Source organism: Chlorocebus sabaeus, chromosome 24 (genome assembly GCF_047675955.1).
Source record: "Chlorocebus sabaeus isolate Y175 chromosome 24, mChlSab1.0.hap1, whole genome shotgun sequence".
In the NCBI taxonomy this organism is placed as follows: Eukaryota; Metazoa; Chordata; class Mammalia; order Primates; family Cercopithecidae; genus Chlorocebus; species Chlorocebus sabaeus.
This window is the reverse complement of record NC_132927.1, coordinates 7,846,561-7,868,589: the sequence shown is the minus strand read 5'-3', so window position 1 is coordinate 7,868,589 and position 22,029 is coordinate 7,846,561. Positions and strand designations below refer to the sequence as shown.

The 22,029-nt window shown below is 37.3% G+C and overlaps 1 protein-coding gene across 5 annotated transcripts in view; it reads right to left on the bottom strand.

Moving 5' to 3' along the window:
* Window positions 1-22,029, bottom strand: part of NUBPL (NUBP iron-sulfur cluster assembly factor, mitochondrial) — a 363,982-nt gene that overhangs the window by 303,001 nt on the left and 38,952 nt on the right. For 3 of the 5 annotated variants that reach the window (XM_073010899.1, XM_073010898.1, XM_073010901.1), the window contains exon 4: window positions 14,508-14,598. In XM_073010899.1, coding sequence (XP_072867000.1) covers window positions 14,508-14,598 — 91 coding nt within the window. Of the gene's footprint in view, window positions 1-14,507; window positions 14,599-17,754; window positions 17,792-22,029 lie in introns of all 5 variants that reach the window. The other 2 variants (XM_073010903.1, XM_073010902.1) reach the window with 1 other exon arrangement.

The following is a 22,029-nucleotide window of genomic DNA, read 5'->3' as shown; positions in this document are numbered from 1 at the left end:
ATCTCAATTTTTGGTTGCTATTCTTGCCCAACAATAGCAGTTGCAATCTGACAGTAAGAATAATCCTGCTATTGTGAAGCTTCTGTGTTAAATGTATTATACAATCATTTATTTGTTTGAAACCAAAAAACTGGCTTACAGAAGAACCAAATGATTATTAGTTAACACTTAGCCCCTTTATTAGAGTCCTAATTCCCACAATACTACTGTATTTAAGACTGACCAGCATTACATATCCCCCATAATCCCCATCCATAAAAGAAGTCAACGTTTCAGTTCTGGACTTTGATACTACCAAATTTTGTATTTTAAAAATCAAAAATTATCAAATACATGGAATAAAACGAATACAAACATACACAAGCCATTTTACTTTCTCTATATATATATGTATTTTATCGAAGACATCTTTTTAAAATTTTTTTATATTCAATTTTTGTGGGTACATAGTAGGTGTATATTTATGGTGTACATGAGATGTTTTGATACAGGCATACGATGTGTAATAATCACAACATGGAGATAGGGTACCATCCCCTCAAGCATTTATCCTTTGTGTTGTAAACAATCCAATTAGGCCAGGCGCAGTGGCTCACACCTGTAATCTCAGCACTTTGGGAGGCTGAGGTGGGAGGATCACAAGGTCAGGAGTTCAAGACCATCCTGGCCAACATGGTGAAACCCTGTCTCTACTAAAAATACAAAAACTAGCTGGGCATGGTGGTGCATGCCTGTAATCCCAGCTACCCAGGAGACTGAGGCAGAAGAATTGCTTGAATGGGGACCCAAAAGGCTGAGGTTGCTGTGACCCGAGATCACACCACTGTACTCCAGCCTGGGCGACAGAGCAAGACTCTGTCTCAAAAAAAAAAAAAAAAATCCAAATTACACTCTTTTAGTTATTTTTAAATCTACAATAAGTTATTACGGACTATAGTTACCTTGCTGTGCTATCAAATAGTAGGTCTATTCATTCTTCCTAACCATCTTTCTGTACCCATTAACCATCCCCATGTCCCCCTAACTCCCCTACTACCCTTCCCAGCCTCTGGTAATGATCCTTCTACTCTCTCTGTCCATGAGTTCAACTGTTTTGATTTTCAGATCCCACAAAGAGGTGAGAATATGCAATGTTTATCCTTCTGTGCCTGGCTTATTTCATTTAACATAATGATCTCCAGTTCCATGTTGTTGCAAATAACAGGATCTCATTCCTTTTTATGGCTGACTAGTACTCCATTGTGTATATGTACCACATTTTCTGTATCCATTCACCTGTTGATGGACACTTAGGTTGCCTTCAAATCTTAGCTATTGTGAACAGTGCAGCAACAAACACGGGAGTGTAATATCTCTTCGATACACTAATTTCCCTCCTTTTGGGTATATACCCAACAGTGGGATTGCTTGGTCATATGGTAGCTCTATTTTTTGTTTTTTGAGGAACTTCCAAACTGTTCTCCACAGTGGCACAACCACTATGTATACCAACAGTACACAAGGGTTCCCTTTTCTTCACATCCTTGCATTTGTTATTGCCTGTCTCTTGGATATAAGCCATTTTAACTAAAGGGAGATGACATCTCACTGGAGTTTTGATTTGCATTTATCTGATCAATAATGTTGAGCACCTTTATTTATTTATTTATTTATTTATTTACTTACTTACTTACTTACTTATTTTTCCTGAGATGGAGTCTCACTCTGTCGCCAGGCTGGAGTGCAGCGGCACGATCTTGGCTTACTGCAACCTCCGCCTCCTGGGTTCAAGCAATTCTCCTGCCTCAGCCTCCCGAGTAGCTGGGACTACAGGTGTGCACCACCACGCCCGGGTAATTTTTGTACTTTTAGTAGAGACGGGGTTTCACCATGCTGACCAGATGGTCTCTATCTCTTGACCTCGTGATCCGCCCACCTTGGCCTCCCAAAGTGCTGGGATTATAGCCGTGAGCCAGTGCACCTTTTCATATGCCTGTTTGCTATTTGCATGTCTTTTGAGAAACGCCTATTCAAATCTTTTGTCCATTTCTTATTAGATTATTAGATTATTTTCCTACAGATTTGTCTCAGCTCCTTATATCAGGTTGGTGCAAAAGTAATTTCGGTTTTTGCCATTAAAATTAATGTACAAAGTAATATATTTGTTATTAACGTCTTGTCAGATGTGCAGTTTGCAAATATTTTCTCTCATTCTGGGGGTTGTCTCTTTACTTTATTGATTGTTTCCTTTGCTCTGCAGCACATTTTTAACTTGATGTTATCCCATTTGTACATTTTTGCTTTAGTTGCCTGTGCTGGTTGGGTATTGCTCAAGAAATATTTGCTGAAGCCAACATCCTGGAGATCTTTCCCAATGTTTTCTTTTAGTAGCTTCACAGTTGTAGATCTCAAAGTTTTTAATCCATTTTTATTTGATTTTTGCATATGGTGAGAGATAGGGGTCTAGTTTCATTATTTTGCATATAAATATTCAGTTTTCCCAGAACAATTTATTGAAGAGACTGCCTTTTCCCCCAGTGTATGCTCTTAGAAACTTTGTTGAAAATGAATTCACTGCAGGTGTGTATATTTGTTTCTGGGTTCTTTATTCGGTTCTATTGGTCTGTGTGTCTGCTTTTAAGTCAGTACCATCCTGTTTTGGTTACTACAGCTCTGCAGCATAATTTGAAGTCAGGTAATGTGATCTCTCCAGTTTTGTTCTTTTTGCTTAGAATAGCTTTGGCTAGTCTGGGTCTTGTGTGGTTCCATACAAACATTAGAATTGTTTTTCTATTTCCATGAAGAATGATATTGGTATTTTGATAAGGACTGCACTGAATCTGTAGACTGCTTTGAATAGCATGGACAATTTAACAATATTGATTCTTCCAATCCATGAATATGGAAAATCTTTCCATTTTGTGTGTGTCCCATTCAGTTATTTGCATCAGTGTTTTATAGTTTTCATTATAGACATATTTTGCTTTTTTGGTTAATTCCTAAGTATTTAATTTTATGTGTGGCTATTATAAATGGGATTACATTTTTCTTTCTTTTTCGGATTGTTTACTATTGGCATATAAAAATGATACCAATTTCTGTATGTAGATTTTGTATCCTACAGCTTTACTGAACTTGTTTATCAGTTCTAACAGTTTTTCTGTGGGGTCTTTAGGTTTTTCCAAATGTAACATTAAAGCAACTGCAAACAAGAATAATTTGACACCTTCCCTTCCAATTTGGATGCCCCTTATTTCATTCTCTTATCTGATTGCTCTAGCTACAACTTCCAGTACTATGTTGAATAACAGCGGTGAACATGGGCATCCTTGTCATGTTCCAGATATTACAGGGAAGGCTTTCAGTTTTTCTCCATTCATTATGATGCTAGCTGAGGGTCTGTCATATATGCCTTTTATTATGTCAAGGTATGTTCCTTCTATACCCAGTTTTTTGAGGGTTTTTATCATGAAGGGATGTTGAATTTTATCAAATGCTTTTTCACCATCAAGTGAAATGATCATATGGTTTTAGTCCTTCATTCTGTTGATATACTGCATCACATTAATTGATTTGCATGCACTGAACCATCCTTTCATCCCAGGGATAAATCCCACTTGGTCATGATGAACGGTCTAATGTATTACTGATGAACAGTCTAATATATTACTGAATTTGGTTTGCTAGTATTTTGTTGAGGATTTATGCATCAGTGTTCATTAGAGAAGGTGGCCTGCAGTTTTCTTTTTTGGATGTATCTTTCTCTGGTTTTGATATCAGGGCAATACTGGCCTCACAGAAAGAGTTTGGCAATATTCCCTCCTCCTCTGTTTTCCGCAACAGTTTGAGTAGGATTGGTATTGGTTCTTTAAATATTTGGTAGAATTCAGCAGTGAAGTCATTGGGTCATGTATTTTCTTTACTGGGAGACTTTTTATTACAGCATTGATCTTGTTACTTGTTGTTGGTCTGTTTAAGTTTTGGATTTCTTCCTAATTCAATCTTGGTAGGTTGTGTGTGTATATGAATTTATCCATTTCTTCTAGATTTTTCAATTTATTGGCAAAAACTTACTCATAGTAGCCACTAATGATGCTTTGAATTTCTGCAGTATCAGTTGTAATATCTCCTTTTTCATTTCTGATCTTGTTTATTTTTAATCTTCTTTCTTTTTTTCTTAGTCTGGCTAAAGGTTTGTCTATCGGGGGAACCCAGCCCCCGATAATTCAACGTTATTTCATGTAGGTTCTTTTCTAATTCCCTAAGTGTCAGCCGGTCTGAGAAATAAAGGGAAAGAGCACAAAAGAGCGAAATTTTAAAGCTGGGTGTCTGGGGGAGACATCACATGTCGGCAGGTTCTGTGATGCCCCTCAAGCCACAAAACCAGCAAGTTTTTATTAGTGATTTTCAAAGGGGAGGCTGTGTATGAATAGGGTGTGGGTCACAGAGATCACATGCTTCACAAGGTAATAAAATATTAAAAGGTAAATGGAGGCAGAGCAAGATCACAGGACCGGGGTGAAATTAAAATTGCTAATGAAGTTTCCAGCACACATTGTCATCGATAACATCTTATCAGGAGACAGGGTTTGAGAGCAGACAACCAGTCTGACTAAAATTTACTAGGCGGGAATTTCCTCGTCCTAATAGGCCTGGGAGTGCTAAGGGAGACCAGGGCTTATTTCATCCCTTATCTGCAACCGTAAAAGACAGACATTCCCAGAGCGGCCATTTTAGAGACCTACCCCTAGGAATGCATTCTCTTTCTCAGGGCTGTTCCTTATTGAGAAAAATAATTCAACAATATTTCTCCTATTTGCTTTTGAAAGAAGAAAAATATGGTTCTGTTTGGCCCAACTCTCAGGCAGCCAGACCTAATGGTTATCTCCCTTGTTCCCTGAACATTGCTGTTACCCTGTTCTTTTTTTCAAGGTGCCCAGATTTCATATAGCTTAATCACACATGCTTTACGAACAGTTTGTGCAGTTAATGCAATCATCACAGGGTCCTGAGGCGACACACATCCTCAGTTTACAAAGATTACGGGATTAAGAGATTAAAGACAGGCATAGGAAATCACAAGAGTATTGATTGGGGAAGTGATAAATGTCCATGAAATTATCACAAATTATGTTCAGAGACCGCAGTAAAGACAGGCGTAAGAAATTATAAAAGTATTGATTTGGGGAACTAATAAATGTCCATGAAATCTTCACAATTTATGTTCTTCTGCCACGGCTTCAACCAGTCCCTCCATTAGGGGTCCCTGACTTCCTGGAACATTTGTCAACTCTGTCTATCTTTTTAAAAAGCATCTTGTTGTTTCATTGATCTTTTGTATTGTTTTCTTCATTTCAATTTCATTTACTTCTTCTCTGATCTTTATTATGTCTTTTCTTCTACTAATTTTGGGTGTAGTTTGCTCTTGCTTTTCTAATTCTTTAAGATGCATCATTAGATTGTTACAGTTTCCAAAATTCTTGTTATTGATTTCTAATTTTATTCCATTGTGGTCAGAGAAGATGCCTGATATTATTTCCATTTTTTGAATGTTTTAAGACTTGTTTTGTGACCTAACATGTGGTATATACTTAAGAATGATCCACGTGCTGAGGAAAAGTATGTGTATTCTGCATTCATTGGATGAAATGCTCTGTAAACATCTATTAAATCCATTATGTCTATAGTGCAGATAAAGTCTGATGTTTCTTTGTTGATTTTCCATCTGGAAGATTCGTTCAATGCTGCCAGCAGGGTATTGAAGTCTCCAGGTATTATTGTATTGAGCCCTATCTCTTTCTTTAGCTCTGATAATATTTGCTTTATATATCTGGGTGTTCCATTGTTGGGTGCATATATATTTAAAATTGTTATATCCTCTTGCTGAATTGACCCTTTATCATTATATAGTGACCTTCTTTGTCTCTTCTTATAGATTTTTGTCTTAAAATCTATTTTAAGTCTGATGTAAGTATAGTAACTCCTGCTCTTTTTTGGTTTCCATTGGCATGGAATATCTTTTATATCCCTTTATTTTCCATCTATGTATGTTTTTATAAGTGAAATGTATTTCTTGTAGGCTACAAATCAATGGGTCTTGTTTTTTTATCTATTCAGCCATTCCATCTTTTGATTGGAGAGTCTAGTCCATTATCATTACTGATAAATAAGGACTTACTCCTGCCATATTGTTACTTGTTTTCTGGTTGTTTTCTGGTCTTCTCTTCCTTCCTTCTTTCCTTCCTGTCTTAAGTGAAGCTGATTTTCTCTGGTGATATAATTTACTTTCTTGCTTTTTATTTGTTGTGTATTCATTGAATGTTTTTTGGTTTGAGGTTACCATGAGGCTTGCAATTCTATCTTATTATATAACCAGTACCAGTCTGTGGCCTGTTAGAAACTGGACCACAGAGCAGGAGGTGAGCAGTAGGCAAGGGAACATTACTGCCTGAGTTCTGCCTCCTGTCAGATCAGTGGCAGCATTAGATTCTAAGTCTTTCTAGTTAGGATAAGAGTAGATTACACACCACAGTTACATGTTACAATAATCTTTCTTTTTCCCTGTGTACTTACTATTACAAGTGAGTTTTGCACTTTCAGGTGATTACCTACTGATCATTCATGTCCTTCTCTTTATTTTTCTTTTCTTTTTTTTTTTTTTTTTTTTTTATTGAGACAGTCTCACTCTGTCACCCAGACTGGAGTGCAGTGGCATGATCTCGGCTCACTGCAACCTCCGCCTGCTGGGTTCAAGTGAGTCTCCTGCCTCAGCCTCCAAAGTAGCTAGGACTACAGGCACCAGCCACCATGCCCAGCTAATTTTTGTATGTTTAGTAGAGACAGGGTTTCACCATGTTGACCAGGCTGGTCTCGAAATCCTGACCTCAGGTGATCCGCCCGCCTTGGCCTCCCAAAGTGCTGGGATTACAGGAGTGAGCCACCATGCGCAGCCTGTGTCCTTTTCCTTCTGATGAAGTATTCCCTTTAACATCTCCTGTAGTTCAAGTCTGGTGTTAAAAATCCCTTAGCTTTTGTTTGTCTGGGAAAGTCTTTATTTCTTCTTGATGCTTGAAGGGTATTTTCACCAGATATACTATGTTAGGGTAAAAGTGTTTTCCGTCAGCACTTTAAATATGTCATGCCACTCTCTCTTGGCCTGTAAGGTTTCCAGTGAAAAGTCTGCTGCCAGAGGTATTGGAGCTCCATTGTATGTCATTTATTTCTTTTCTCTTGCTGCTTTTAGGATTGTTTCTTTATCCTTGATCATTGGGAGTTGATTATTAAATGCCTTGGGGTAGTTTTCTTTGGGTTAAATCTGTTTCACGTTTTATAAACTTATTGTACTTTTGGATATTGATATCTTTCTCCAGGTTTTAGAAGTGATCTGTTGTTATCCTTTGAATGAACTTTCTACCTCCAGCTCTTTCTCTTCCCTCTTCTTTAAGGCCAGTAACCCTTAGATTTACCCTTTTGAGGCTACTTCCTAGATCCTGTTGTTGTGCTTCACTGTTTTTTATAATTTTTTCTTTTGTCTCCTCTGACTGTATATTTTCAAATAGTCTGTCTTCAAGCTCACTAATTCTTTCTTCTGCTTGATCAATTCTATTAAAAGACTGATGCATTCTTCAGCATGCCAACTACATTTTTCAGCTCAAGAATTTCAGCTTGAATCTTTTTAATTATTTCAATCTCTTTCTTAAATTTATCTGACAGAATTCTGAATTCTTTCTTTTTGTTACCTTGATTTTGTTTGAGTTTCCTCACATAGCTATTTTGAATTCTTTGTCTGAAAGGTCACATACCAGGACTGGTCCCTGGTGTTTTTTTGTTTTTTTGTTTTTTTTTTTTTTTTGAGATGGAGTCTCACTCTGACACCCAGGCTGGAATAGAGTGCCGCGATCTCAGCTCACTACAACCTCCACCTCCCAGGTTCAAGTAATTTGCCTGCCTCAGCCTCCCGAGTAGCTGGGACTACAGGCGCACACCGCCATGTCCAGCTAATTTTTTTTGTATTTCAGTAGAGACGGGGTTTCACCATGTTGCCCAGGCTGGTCTTGAACTCCTGAGCTCAGGCAATCTGCCCTGCTTGACCTCACAAAGTGCTAGGATTACAGGCGTGAGCCACTATGCCCAGCCAGCTAGTTAAGTTTCTAAACTGAAAATTAGAAAAGGTGAATAGCCAAGTTTCCCAGTGAAATATCACTATTCTTTTTTCTCCATTTCTGTAATGATTGCCCCTTTAAAGAACAAGACAGAGTGATGTTAGCAAGACAGCTGACTAAGCCCCTGGCACTCATCCTCACAAAGACAGCCAGAACAACAAACAAATAACTACATTTGGATACACCAACTCCACAACCCTATCCCGGCAACCAGGATCAGCCGGGAATCAGGAGGAATTTTTCCCTGTAGTGAAGAGGTAAGCAAGAATATTCCAACAACCCCCATCAAAACCTTGGACACCTACAGACCTCACCACTGTGGTCTCCTGCAGTCCTCACAAGCATTAAGACCAGCTGGGGGAGCCTCCTGCAGTCCACATATCTGTGATACCCCAAAGAGCCAACAATATGCCCTGCCCTCTGTGGCCCGTGAGGCTACTGCACTAGTCATCTTAAAATTGGAAGTATCCGGGGAGTATCCCCAGAACCACCCTAACCTGGTGGGCTAACACCCACAAGCTGAGCAGCAAATAGCTGTGACACCCATTGGGAACTCCATGCTTTGGATAGGAATGTGATCTTGCATGTTAACAACTTCAGCAACACCCCCAGATCTCTTCTCTGGAAGGAAACAACAGAGTGACTTCAGGAATCACAATGAGTTTACTCTCATTCTTTAAGCATTTAAGTTACCTTTAAGAAATCTCTGTTCCAGGCCAGGTCATGGTGGCTCAGCCCTGTAATCACAGCACTTTGGGTGGCCAAAGCAGGAGGATAGTTTGAGTGCAGGAGCTCAAGACCAGCCTGGGCAACATAGCGAGAACCTATTTCTACACAAAATTTTAAAAATCGCCAGTATGGTGGCACACGCCTGTAGTCCCAGCTACTCGGGAGGCTGAGGTGGGACGATCACTCAAGCCCAGGAGTTTGAGGCTGCAGTGAGTTGTGATGGCACCACTTTACTCCAGCCTGGGCAACGGAAGGAAGGAAGGAAGGAAGGAAGGAAGGAAGGAAGGAAGGAAGGAAGGAGGGAGGGAGGGAGGGAGGGAGGGAGGGAGGGAAGGAAGGAAGGAAGGAAGGAAGGAAGGAAGGAAGGAAGGAGAAAAAGAAAGAAGAAGAAGGGAGGAGAAGGAGGGAGAAGGACGAGGAAGAAGGAGAAGGGAGAAGGAGGAGGAAGAAGGAGAAGGGAGAAGGGAGGAGGGAGGAGAAGAGGAAGAAGGAAAAGGGAGGAGAAGAGGAGGAGGGAGCAGGAAGGAGAGGAGGAGGAGGAGGAAGGGAAGAGGAGAGAAGGAGGGAGACAGAAGGTGAAGACGGGGAGGGAGAAGGGAAGAGAAGAGGGGGAGGGAGAAGGGAAGAGAAGAGGGGGAGGGAGAAGGGAAGAGGAGAGGAGGAGGGAGGAGGGAAGTGGAGAAGGGGAGGGAGAAGGGAGGAGGAGGGAGAAGGGAGGAGGAGAGGAGGAGGGAGGATGAGAAGAGGAGGGAGGAGGGGAGGAGGAGGGAGGAGGAGAGAAGGAGGGAGGAGGGGAGGAGGAGAGGAGGAGGGAGAGGAGGAGGGAGATGAGGAGGGAGAAGGGAGGAGGGTGAAGGGAATAGACGAGGAGGAGGGAGAAGGTAGGAGACAAGGAGGGAGAAGGGAGGAGGGTGAAGGGAGGAAGAAGAGGAGGAAGGAAAAGAAGAAGAGAAGAAGGAGGAGAAGGAAGGAAGGAAGGAAGGAAGGAAGGAAGGAAGGAAGGAAGGAAGGAAGGAAGGAAGGAAGGAAGGAAGGAAGGAAGGGAGGGAGGGAGGGAGGGAGGGAGGGAGGGAGGGAGGGAGGGAGATCTTAGTCCCTTCTTTGTAGTTGTTACCAGAGATTATAAAAGGTCATTTGCCCAAGCTGATTTTCCACATTTCTCTGTCTCATAAGCCTGCATACACATTCATTCCTAAACTTGAAAAAAGTTTACTAACCTTAAACAAATAGAGCAGAAAACTGTGCCATGAGTGCAAAATTACTATGCCACAATAGAAAAGACAAGTGGATCCTACTCAGAATCGCTAATAAACACTATGTCATCCTCAATAAAATCCTTAACATGTCCATTTTAGTAAACTCTTTCCACAGGTCTAGAAATTTTCTACCTTATTAGCTTACTACATTTAAAGACTCTTCAGTAAAACTAAGTAGTAATAAATTCACCAGTATTCTGAAAGTGATTTTTCATCACAAAACTATGAAACAAAGCAGATATTTCTATTAATATCTAAGAGAAAGATGTGTTATCTCTCTTGTGCAACAACCATTTAATATTCATTTGCCATTTCAATTGAAAACCTGCAGTAATTTCTATAACTATGATTTGGCTATACTATACTATGAAATCCGAATTTGACACTATTTGGAAAGTTAAAATGTAGGAAAAAACTGGTATTTGTTCTTTTTTTAAAGAAGGTTATATTCATGCTTAGATGCTAGTTTCTCCAAGGATGCTTAGGTTTTATTCTAAATCCCACTAGCTTCCCAAACTGGTCATCTTCAGTCATTGTAATGTCAGCCTGTTGATGTTTTTGCATAATGCCCTTTCTACAAACTGGTTAGACTTTCCATTACCATAATTTTGCATGGTAACATAGAAAAATCACTATTGTCATTTTAATCTGATCTGACAGACACATTCTCAGCCTAAGAAATTCAAAACTATTGTAAACTTAAAATCTTCTTCAATTACTGAATTCACTTTTTTAAAATCAAAAAGAAAATTTCTCTTGGTAATGAAGGCTAAAATGTCTTAAATGCAAAATGTTTTGTTTTTCTACAATTCCCTCCACCCTCCCAAAAAAAGTATGAAGAGAATGTAGATAAATGTATGATCTGCCAACCCTAACATATCATTTTAAAATGAACAAATTGTCAAAAACTACATTGACAATTTAGCCATACATCTATTTAAATAATAAGGAGAAAGGTAATTCTGAAACCCCACTGCTTGCAAGGCTGTCCAGCTGAGTCTAAGAACAGAGGAACACCTATAAAGGTGGGATTCAATTCACTGGTCTATCTGTCCAAAACCTGAACTGCTGAAAACAAGTCTTTCATAGTTTTTCTTCATTGTTAATTAGGTAATTTTGTATTGTATTGTGTCTTCTGTAATAGAGAGGAGAATAGGATAAATTAACATGAAAAATGTAGACATGTCAGAATGATGCCAATTAGTAGAATGGTGGCAGGTTTTTCTAAGATTCAAAAATAACTTATAAGTTGGGTTTTCAAGATTCTACATTCTTTTAAGTGAATGCCTTAATCATTCAGTTTATTTCTTGGGGGACTTAAGATCAGCTTGTCAAAAAGAAAGTGGTTTGGTTTTTTCGGTTTTTTTGTTTGTTTGTTTGTTTGTTTTTCAGCCTTTCCAAGATTTCTAGTACCTCATCTTTACCCGAAAGCCTATTTACTGGCAGCCAATTTGCAAACATCAAATTTAAGATTACAGCTTCAGTAAAATGAGAAGAAAGAAATTAAAGTTGACTTCGAGTATTTATGTTGGCATATACCAAGCAGACTACTTAAGAAAAGAATGACATTGTGGGCTCCATTTTGCCATTCCTCATGTTCTGCATGTACTAGTTTTCATATTACTTTAATCAAAAGACAAACATAACGAATTTACCATTTAAAGTATGCAAATTCATTACTCATTCTTTGTGAAAGCTTGACACGTTGGCTCATGTCATATATTTGCAAACTAAGTATGTATTCCACTAAAAAGTTAAGAAAAAAGAAACCAGAATAAACAGCTTTTTAAGTTTATGTTTCATCAAACAAGAAAATAATTAAGTGGGTACTTGCAATATGCTACAGCTAGGGTCAATGTTAACATCACTAAAGTCTGTAAGTTTTCTTCAAAATGTTAGGGATAATCTTTACCGTGTCATAAAGAACTATCCAAAACTTAACATTATAATTGGCTCCAACAACTAAACCACAAACAAAAGCCTCTTAAATGGTAAGCAATACTGAATTAACTTTTAATGACAACAAAAATAATACTTCTATTACCTACAGAGATAATCCAACAAATACCCAGCAGTAAATATAGTCATTTTCTCTAGAACAATGGAAAACAAAAAGCCGGATAAGAAACATAAAGAAATTATTCAATTTAATACTCATTATAATTACAAATCAATAAACCAATTTCCCATAAAACCATTCTTTTAAAAAAATCACCAGTTTTTCCAATTCCTTTTTTCTTTTTTTTTTTTTTTTGAGACAGGATCTTGCTTTGTCATCCAGGCTGGAGTACAGTGGTGCAGTCATGGCCTACTGCAGCCTTGACTTCCTGGGCTCAAGTGATCCTCTTACCACAGTCCCATGAGTATCAGGGACTACAGGTGTGAGCCACCATGCCCAGCTATTTTTTTTATTTTTGTCTCACTATGTTGCCCAGGCATGTCTTGCACTCCCAGGCTCAAGCAATCCTCCCACCTCAGTCTCCCAAGGTGCTGGGATTACAGTCATGTGAGCCACTAAGCCAAGCCAATTCATTTTTTGATAATAACATTTCCTTGTTCTTAAAGCTTTTGATAGCTTTATTTTTAAAATGCAATGACAACAGTAGTAAATATTAAAGAGGTATTAAAAAATTACTTCTTTCTAGTAAAGAGGTGGGGAAAGAAAATGTTTTGGGAAGTTTTTTTTTTTATCACTTTAAAACAAATCTGACCAAGAAATCTGATTAGAGAAAATAATTTTTATCTCTTCTAAACACAAATATATTTTCTATTCAGATAATCCCACATATCCACACATTTAATATAGACAATAACAATGATCTAGCATTTTCGATCACTTAGTATGTTCCAGGAACTCTGCTAAATGCATTATACTATTCTTCACAGTAGTTACAACTATTTTACATATGGGGGTCTGAGGCAAAAAGAGACTAAGATAATTTACTCAGGTCACACAGCTAGTAAATGGATAGAGCTGAGAATCAAACCCAGACAGTCTAATACCATGTCTGATATCTTTTTATATATATACTTTTTATTTTTTTATTTTATTAAAATTCGGTGCTCTACATGTTCAGAGAAACTTCTCTAGTAGCGAATTATAGAAGTGATTCCTGAAAGTACAGTCTTCCATGTCTGCTTTCTGAATCACTATACAGCAGGTCCTCCAATAAAATTGTTTTCTTTCAACATCAGTTTGTTGTAACATTAATAAAGAAAAAAAATCAATTTCCAGCCATGACCACAGTCTTGTGTCGAGTTTGCATGTTCTCCCCAGGTCTACGTGGGTATTCTCTGGGTACTCTGGTTTCCTTCCACATCCCAAAGCTATGCACATTAGATGAACTGGTGTGTCTATATGGTCCCAGTCTGAATGAGTGTGGGTGTGTGAGTGTACCCTGCACTGGAATGGCCTCCTGTCCAGGGTTGATTCCTGCCTTGTGCCCTGAGCTGCCAGGATAGCTCCAGGCACCCCCAACCCTGAACCAGAATAAGTGTGTTGGAAGATGAATGAATAGATACAAATGATTGCCAGATAAAAATTAGTGGGCCAGGTGTGGTAGCTCACATCTGTAATCCCGTACTTTGGGAGGGTGAGGTGGGTGGATCACCTGAGGTCAGGAGTTCAAGACCAGCATGACCAACAGGGTGCGACCCCATCTCTACTAAAAATACAAAAATTAGTTGGGCGTGGTGGCATGCACCTGTAGTCCCAGCTACTTGGGAGGCTGAGGCAGGAGAATCACTTGAACCCTGCAGGCAGAGGTTGCAGTGAGCCGAGATCATACCACTGCACTCCAGCCTGGGCAGCAGGGTGGGACTCCGTCTCAAAAAAAAAAAAAACTAGTAAAGGATATGATAATCATACAAATGCACAATAAATGATGCAGTAAGAAAATGCTCAATGATCTGCCATATTGGTTACTCTTGAACTGCATGATGGTAGGAGATGCTCCTTATAATTTTCACTTTGCAAACACCTATTCCTTGATTTAACCCACCACCACTATGACTGCTTTCACTCACTGATTCACTAAAAATTGTGTAAATAATTATATTGTTTTTATTAATCTTTCTTAAATGTATTTACAACCCAAATTTATTTCTTTGTTTAATATTACAAGTGTTTTGGGTCTTTATTTAGAAGTTTGGTGGAGTTTTTGTGACCAGAAATATGCCATAGGAACTTAACTCTTGTTTAAATCAATTAACGTATCATTCACTTAAAGTCACAGTTTCCAAGAATCTATTAACTTAAGTGAGGACTTACGCTACATTGTGTATAAAATATATATTGCATCTAGCATAAGGTCTGACACCAAGTAAGTATTAATAAAAGTGCAACTATTATAATAATAATATTTATCTCTTCTTTACTTACTCTGTGATAATTCCGGATTTCCTTTCAGATTCATCATCTTTGGAATTGAAGGTCCATACACATCCACATCTAGCAAACCAATGGCCTTGGACTGTAAAAAAATAAATAAAAATATAAAACAAAACAAAAACACTTTACCATAAGATTGTTCCCACTCTTCTTAAAGGTGAAGCACATAGCAACAGTAATCTGACTACAGAAAATAAAATTGGCAAAATATTACAAATCATAACCTAAACTTCCAAAGCAACAGTGAAGTAAAAGAGCATAAATTGCTTAGGGTCAATACTTTTTATGGTTTACTAATATCATCTAGATACCTGACTAGAGAAATCCACCCTATATGCTTTACATATTGTAGTTTAGGTCTCCCATATAGACTCAAGCAGACTAAGACCTTTTTGATCTGAACATGAGTTTGAGAACAAATTACATGTGAACAATTTTAAAATAATGATTTGTGATGGCAAGCAAAACCCCAAAGACACAACATTAACTTTTGGAAAGCCTGTCTAACACACCAAAGAAGACAAAATAAAAAAAGATCATGGAAACAGGGCCATAATAAAGCAAATGAGAAATTCTGATGCATATCTGGCATAAATGAGATGGAAGCGCTAACAAAGATACTGGCACACCTAACACAGAGACAACCTCTTATATGCAAGTCACAATTAAATACAAAACGTCTTCTAGAGGATTGAGAAACAACTAAAACTGTTTTCTTTGATGATGCATCCAGCTGCTGAAGGACAGGGTACCCTGTCTGGGCTCTTCGCTGGCTATTAATTAATCAGCAGCTTAGCCAAGGAAAGGAAAACAAAATTCACTATTAAAAAATATGTCTCTTTTTTTCCTTCTCCCCTTCTCTTCTTTCTCCTTTGATAGATGAAATCAATCTGTTATTGGTTTTGCTCATCTACAAGTAAACAGAACACTAACACGATATGTCTTAGAGTTATGTTTCATCAAGTCTTATAAGTTTCCTACTACTCTCCTCATATCCTGCAGAATAAAACTCAACCCCTCGACAAAATTTTTTGAAAAACTGAAGCAATCACTCATCTTCCATGTTACCTACCTATTTCTAGACCAAAAAAAAAACTTTTTAAATTGGTTATCTGGTTCCTATGAATATACAAAATAAGGTAAATCTAACATTTGTGTTTCCAACTTTATACTGACTAAAACTGCAGTTTAAATATATATATATATAATATCTCTGTATGACTCAGTGACCTCAGAGGAAAAAATGGGATTAATATCTGCCTCTATGAAAATCTCAGTTTTATGTAAAATAAATGAGAAAATAGGAAGGATACTTGATTTTTAATAGAATGGTGGTATATAAAATTTATATATGAAAGCTTAATGCATTTAGGTATCAGATTTAAGAAGGGAGGAACAATCAATGAGAAATTTGACCAATTTAACTGTTTTTTAAACCACAGACAGAAGAATTTAGCTAAATTAAAACAATTAAATTTACTATGGATAACAAGATTTTCAAATGAGGGGACCTCAATCTAGAAATATGGCTAATTGCTACTTCTACAATATAAAGTTCTGCTAATGCTATAACTATCATCCTAGAATTTTATTTCTTTTCTGTATTTTTATGACACCTACAAGAACTAAAAACTACCACCAAATAATAATAAATACCAATAAAAACAAAAGCTATTTTAAGATTCTCTTTCCTTGTTCTCTTATTTATATCAATGCTGGTTTTACAATAACATGAAGGGGGTTAGGTCCTAAGTTTCAAATTGATCTTCTAACAATACCTGTCAAGTAAAATAACAGCTTTTTAAGTTTATGTTTACATGAAACAAGAACATAACTAAGTGTTCTAACAAATAGAAGATTGCTAGGGTCAATTTTATCATCACTAGGTTTTCAAGTTTCCTTCAAAATGCTAGGAAAGATCTATCATCTATCCTGCTTCTTGAAGAAAACCAAGCTTGCTAAAGATGAACTCTTGGCACAATGGTCAAAAAAAACTGAAGATCTCCCCTAACATTTGCTCTGGTAAGAGTAGGTTTTACATATGCCTAGATTGCAACCAATAAATGTTATGTAAAAATTAAGGAGGGGAAAATTACAAGATTTTCAAGTTCTTCTGATTCCTAGAGAATAGAAATAAACAGTAACTGACAATATTCTACATATTAGGTTCTCTACATACTCTAAGAGACTAACCTAAATCTAGTACCAATGCTTGTATATATCAAAAAGGAAACAAAGGGAGGAAAATATAAAGATCAGGGGGAAAAAGAGAAAGAGAGGAAAGAGAAAGAGAGGGGCAAAGGGACTAAAGACTGAGGAAGAACAGGATAAAGGGACATTAGACAGCAAAGTCATATTAAGATGCCGGATAAACTAGGCCTCCACTGCTAGCCCTATGGATAAATCGGAACCTATAAAAATATACCATCTTAAATCATCCAGACACCAAGACTTTCCCTGATTGCATCTCCCCATTGCTTGAATTCCTTCTGGGTGCCAGGTACTTAGCTAAGCATTTTATTTACATTTTTTCACTTATCCTCACAGCAACACTGCAAGGTGGTATTATCCATACTCGTGAATGAGAAAGCCAGAAACTTACATTCAAAATGACCATTTAAAGTATTCTTTCTTAAAATGAAGTAGAATGAGAAATTAAACATGAAAATGCTAACCTCATAAACCTCCAACAGAACTTTAACAGGATCTAACTCCAAAAACTTAAGATATAGAGGACACTTTTTCTTAAAGGGCCAACAGTAAATATTTTAGACATTGAGGATCATACGATCTCTGTGGTAACTACTCAACATTACCATTGTAGTATCAAGGCAGCCATAAACAATATGTAAATAAATTAACATGGCTGTGTTCCGATAAAACTTCACAAAAACCGGCAGGATTTGGTCCACATGTCATAATTAGTCAACATTCAATTTAGAGAGTAAAGTTTTTCATAATGAAGCTATTCAATCATCCAACAATGCAATTCTGTTAGCGCCAAGAGCAGGCAGGCCAGTCATCTCTTTCAGCATCAGAGTCACAGGAGCTATCTCAGTAAAGATTTACCTTCTCATCCTTAATTGGCTAGATTTTAAAAATAAAAAGCACACTTTTCAGACTATTTTACTGGAACTAAATTAGGATGTCTTGCTTAGATTTTATTTATCATGAATAAAACCAGTGCCCATTAACAGAAACACCAAAGCATACATTAATTAAAGCATATTATACTTACGATTGGCACAGCTCCTGGAGCAGTACAGTTACCATTGCTATAAAAATAAATTTAAACAGATTTTCAAGTCTAGAATTCAGTAATGTTCAAAAGGTGCCAAATAAACTTCATTTGTTTTTCATAATTTACTCCATTATTTTTAAATAGGTTCCTATTTTAAGTATGTAAATGGTCTTTCACTTTAAACTTCCAGTTTTATACTGTTAGGAAAATAAATGAGCAAGGTAAAAGCCTATAAATAAATGTATGCAGCTGGGTGTCTAACCAGCTAAGTTTTATGAATCCTTTCCAACTTACTCCTATAATAATTATATTTAGTCAATAAAGCTCCAATTAGGATTTTCTTCAATTTCAGCCACATTCAAAGGAATATTCACTACAAAAGCTACCAAATACACAACAGATTAAAAAAATTACTATTAGCAAAAATAACTGTAAACTTACTATTGTAAAGTGTTATTGTCATCTTTAATGTCACCATAAACTTAACCTAATGTTGGTATCTAACAATATACTTTTTCTGACTCTCCTACAGATCTCAAAACCTAGCAGATGACATAAAACAAGATAGATCAAACCCCAAGATAACAATTAGTTTTTTGGATTTGTTTATAATTTATAACACCCTGTGGAAGTTGTAAAAGGTGGCAGAATTATTCAAGAGTGATTATACTGTTTTATTACTAGTGCATGAAAGCTGCAATTTGAGAGCCTACATGTCCTATTTTTGTGTGTTGGATTTCAAAGACACGAACCACAGTTTTGATACTGCTTTGTTCTTCCAACACAATTTATACTAAATAAGATTGTAAAGCTTCATGACATGTTCCTTTTATCCATGTCTTCTGCTAATAGAACCCATCAAAACAGTATCTTAGAACGCTCCCACTCAATTATTTCTAAATAAGACCTACCTAAAACTTGTACTTCTACAGAAGTATCCTGCTAAGATTCCCATGATTCCCTGTATATTATATTCAGTTTAATCTTGGACTAGCAGTTGGTGTTTATTCAATTTAGAAATTATTCAAACCTCTTCTTTCTTCCTTTCTGCCTAGCTTTACATCAAGCTGCCAATCATAAGAATTTCAATCTCTTAGTAGAGAAAAATACGTTTCCAAATTCTATTAGCTAAGATTAAATAAGAATCTGATTGTCAGAAGAGCTAATGGTTAACAAGGTAACAAGAGAAAAATTTCCTGCTGTTTATCAAAGGACTGTCTAAATCTTCAAGTTCAATCAAGAAAAAAGAGAAACAAGAGCAGCATAAAAGAAAAAAAAAATCACCTGGTTCGTTGGAACACAACCTGAGAGGAGCTCAGGAAACGTACAGAAGAATCCCAAATGATAAAGTATTAATAACTGCTCTCAAAAGAGATACAAAGTAGAAATGGAAGATAAATGACAGATTTCTTTTTGTTTGTTTTTTCAGACAGGGTCTTGCTCTGTTGCCCATGCTAGAGTGCAGTAGGGCTATAGGGGCATTGACCTCCCTGGCTCAAGCAACAATCCTCCCACCCCAATGTCTTGAGTAACTAGGACTAAGGCACTGGCCACCATATCCAGCTAATTTTTTTTCATTTTTTGTAGGGACAGGTTTTCACCACATTGCCCCAGCTGGTCTCAAACTCTAGGTCTCAAGTGATCCTCCTGCCTCGACCTCCCAAAGTGCTGGGATTACAGCTGTAAGCCACCACACCTGGCCAATAATCAATTTCAAATTAAAGACTCTATTTTAGAGTAGGAAGAAACCTAAGAGATCATTTTAGTTTCCTAATTTTTAGTGATGAAGAAACTAAGGCCCAGAGATAATGTCACTCCTGGATCTAGGATCCCAAGTCTCTCTCCAATGTATCATGAAGCCTAACCACTAATCAACAACTACCAGCCACTTACCATACCTCTTTCACCTCAACTCCTACTCTCCCCTTTTCTAATCCACTCCATACATATTACCCTCTTGCAGCTTCTTAAATATACAAGAACACCCCAGATCTAGGAGTTTTGCAGTTGCTATTCCTTCAGTCAGAAATCCTATTCCCCTGAGTATCCACCTGTCTCTTACTTCCTTTACGTCTTGATTTAAACATAACCATATAGTAAGGCATTCACTGGCCACACTATCTAAAATTGCAACTCCCTTACCACAACACTATACATTTCCTATTCCCCACTCTGCTTTTTCTTTCTTCTTAGTATCTATATTAGTATTCAACATATTATATACAGTTGTCTCTAAGTATCTGCACGGCTTTGGTTCCAGGACACCTCTGCCCCCATACCAAAATCCTCAGAATCCTTTTTTTTTTTTTTTTTTTTTTTTTTTTTTTGAGACTGAGTCTCGCTCTGTCACCCAGGCGCCCAGGCTGGAGTGCAGTGGCGCCATCTCGGCTCACTGCAAGCTCCGCCTCCCAGGTTCATGCCATTCTCCTGCCTCAGTTGGCCGAGTAGCCACGAGACTACAGGCACCCGCCACCACGCCTGGCTAATTGTTTTATATTTTTAGTAGAGATGGGGTTTCACTGTGCACTGTGTTAGCCAGGATAGTCTCGCTCTCCTGACCTCATGATCCGCCTGCCTTGGCCTCCCAAAGTGCTGGGATACAAGCGTGAGCCACTGCGCCCGGCCAATCTTCAGACTCTTATATAAAATGGCATGGTATTTGCACATAACCTGCGCACATCCTCCCATATATCTTAAATCATCTCTAGATTACTTATAATACCAAATACAATATAAATTTTATGTAAATGGTTATTATACTGTATTTTTATTTGTATTACTTTTTATTGTTGTATTGTTATTTTTATTGGGTTTTTAAAAATATTTTTGATCCACAGTTGGTTAAATACACAGATGCAAAACCAGCAGATATGGAGTGCAAATGTATTTACCTATTGTTTACTATCTCCCCTACTAGAATGTAAATCACATGAGGTTAAGGATTTTTGCATGCTTTGTTCACTACTATATACCCAGAACCTAGAAGAGTAGGTAGTTACAGAGATTCCCTATTACATCCCAGAAATTCTGATTCATTAGGTCCAGGCTGCCATCCAACAACCTATATATGTAGCACTCTAGGGTATAAGATGACCACAATATGAAAAACCGAAATATAGATAATACAGGAAAGAGAGATGAAAATTTGCTACTAAGCGTTGGGAACAGCAGGATCATAATAACAATAATCTACAGTAATCAACAATAACATTAAAGAGGTCCTTTTTCAAATGATTTTTTAAAAATATACAGTAAACATTCTGCCTTATGTGTGAATAATCAATAAATATTGCATGGGACATATACATTAAAAAATTGTTGTTTATCTGAAATTCAAATTTGTTATTTGCTAAATCTGACTTTACCCCAGCATTTCTTCTCAACAGGGTTGCAAGAATGATTCAGATGAAACATAAATCAGATTGTGCTATTACTCTGCTCAAAACCCTTCATTGCCATCACTCCTCCCATTTCATTCCTGTAAAAGCCGAAGTCCTTAAAACCATTCACCCCATATAACCCAGCCAGTTCCCCACCCACCTCCTGCCTCCCAAACCTAGTAATTTTCATCACCTATTACTCCATTCCACTTCTTCCTCCAGAAATCACGTTGGCCTTATTACTATTCTTTGCATGGTATACTAGGCTTGCTCCCACCTATTGGCCTTTGTCCCAGCTCTTCCTTCTCCCTGAGATACTCTTCCCTCAGAGAGTCATACAGTCTACTCTCATTTTCTTCTCTTCTCTGCTCAAGTGTCATCTTTTCAATGGAGACTATCATATTTTAAAATCAAACCAGCACTAACCCTTAAGCACTACCCCTCCCCCATCTCAGTTGACTTGTATCACCTTCTAACATACTATTTAACTTCACCTTCTAACATACTATTTAACTTACTTGTGATGTTTATTATCTATTTACTGTAAGCTCCATAAGGACAGGAATATCCCCAAGTATTCTGAATGGTAAAAATTAAATACTTGTTGAATGAGTAAGTAAATGAACTAATGAATGAATGAACAAACTTCCATCTGTTACTCTAGAATTTCAGTATTGCTTACTATAGGATCCCTAAGGTCTCTAATAAGCTTTAACATACTATGATTTCAAGAAAGTCCCTCTTCTAATACTTCTACACTAACATTTTAAGTTATAGGACTTAAAATTAAATAATATTATTATATAATAATTATACAATAATATATAGTTTAAAAATATTCTGGTGTTAAAAAGGGGGTCATAAATTTCTTTGCAGTCTATTCCTAACAACC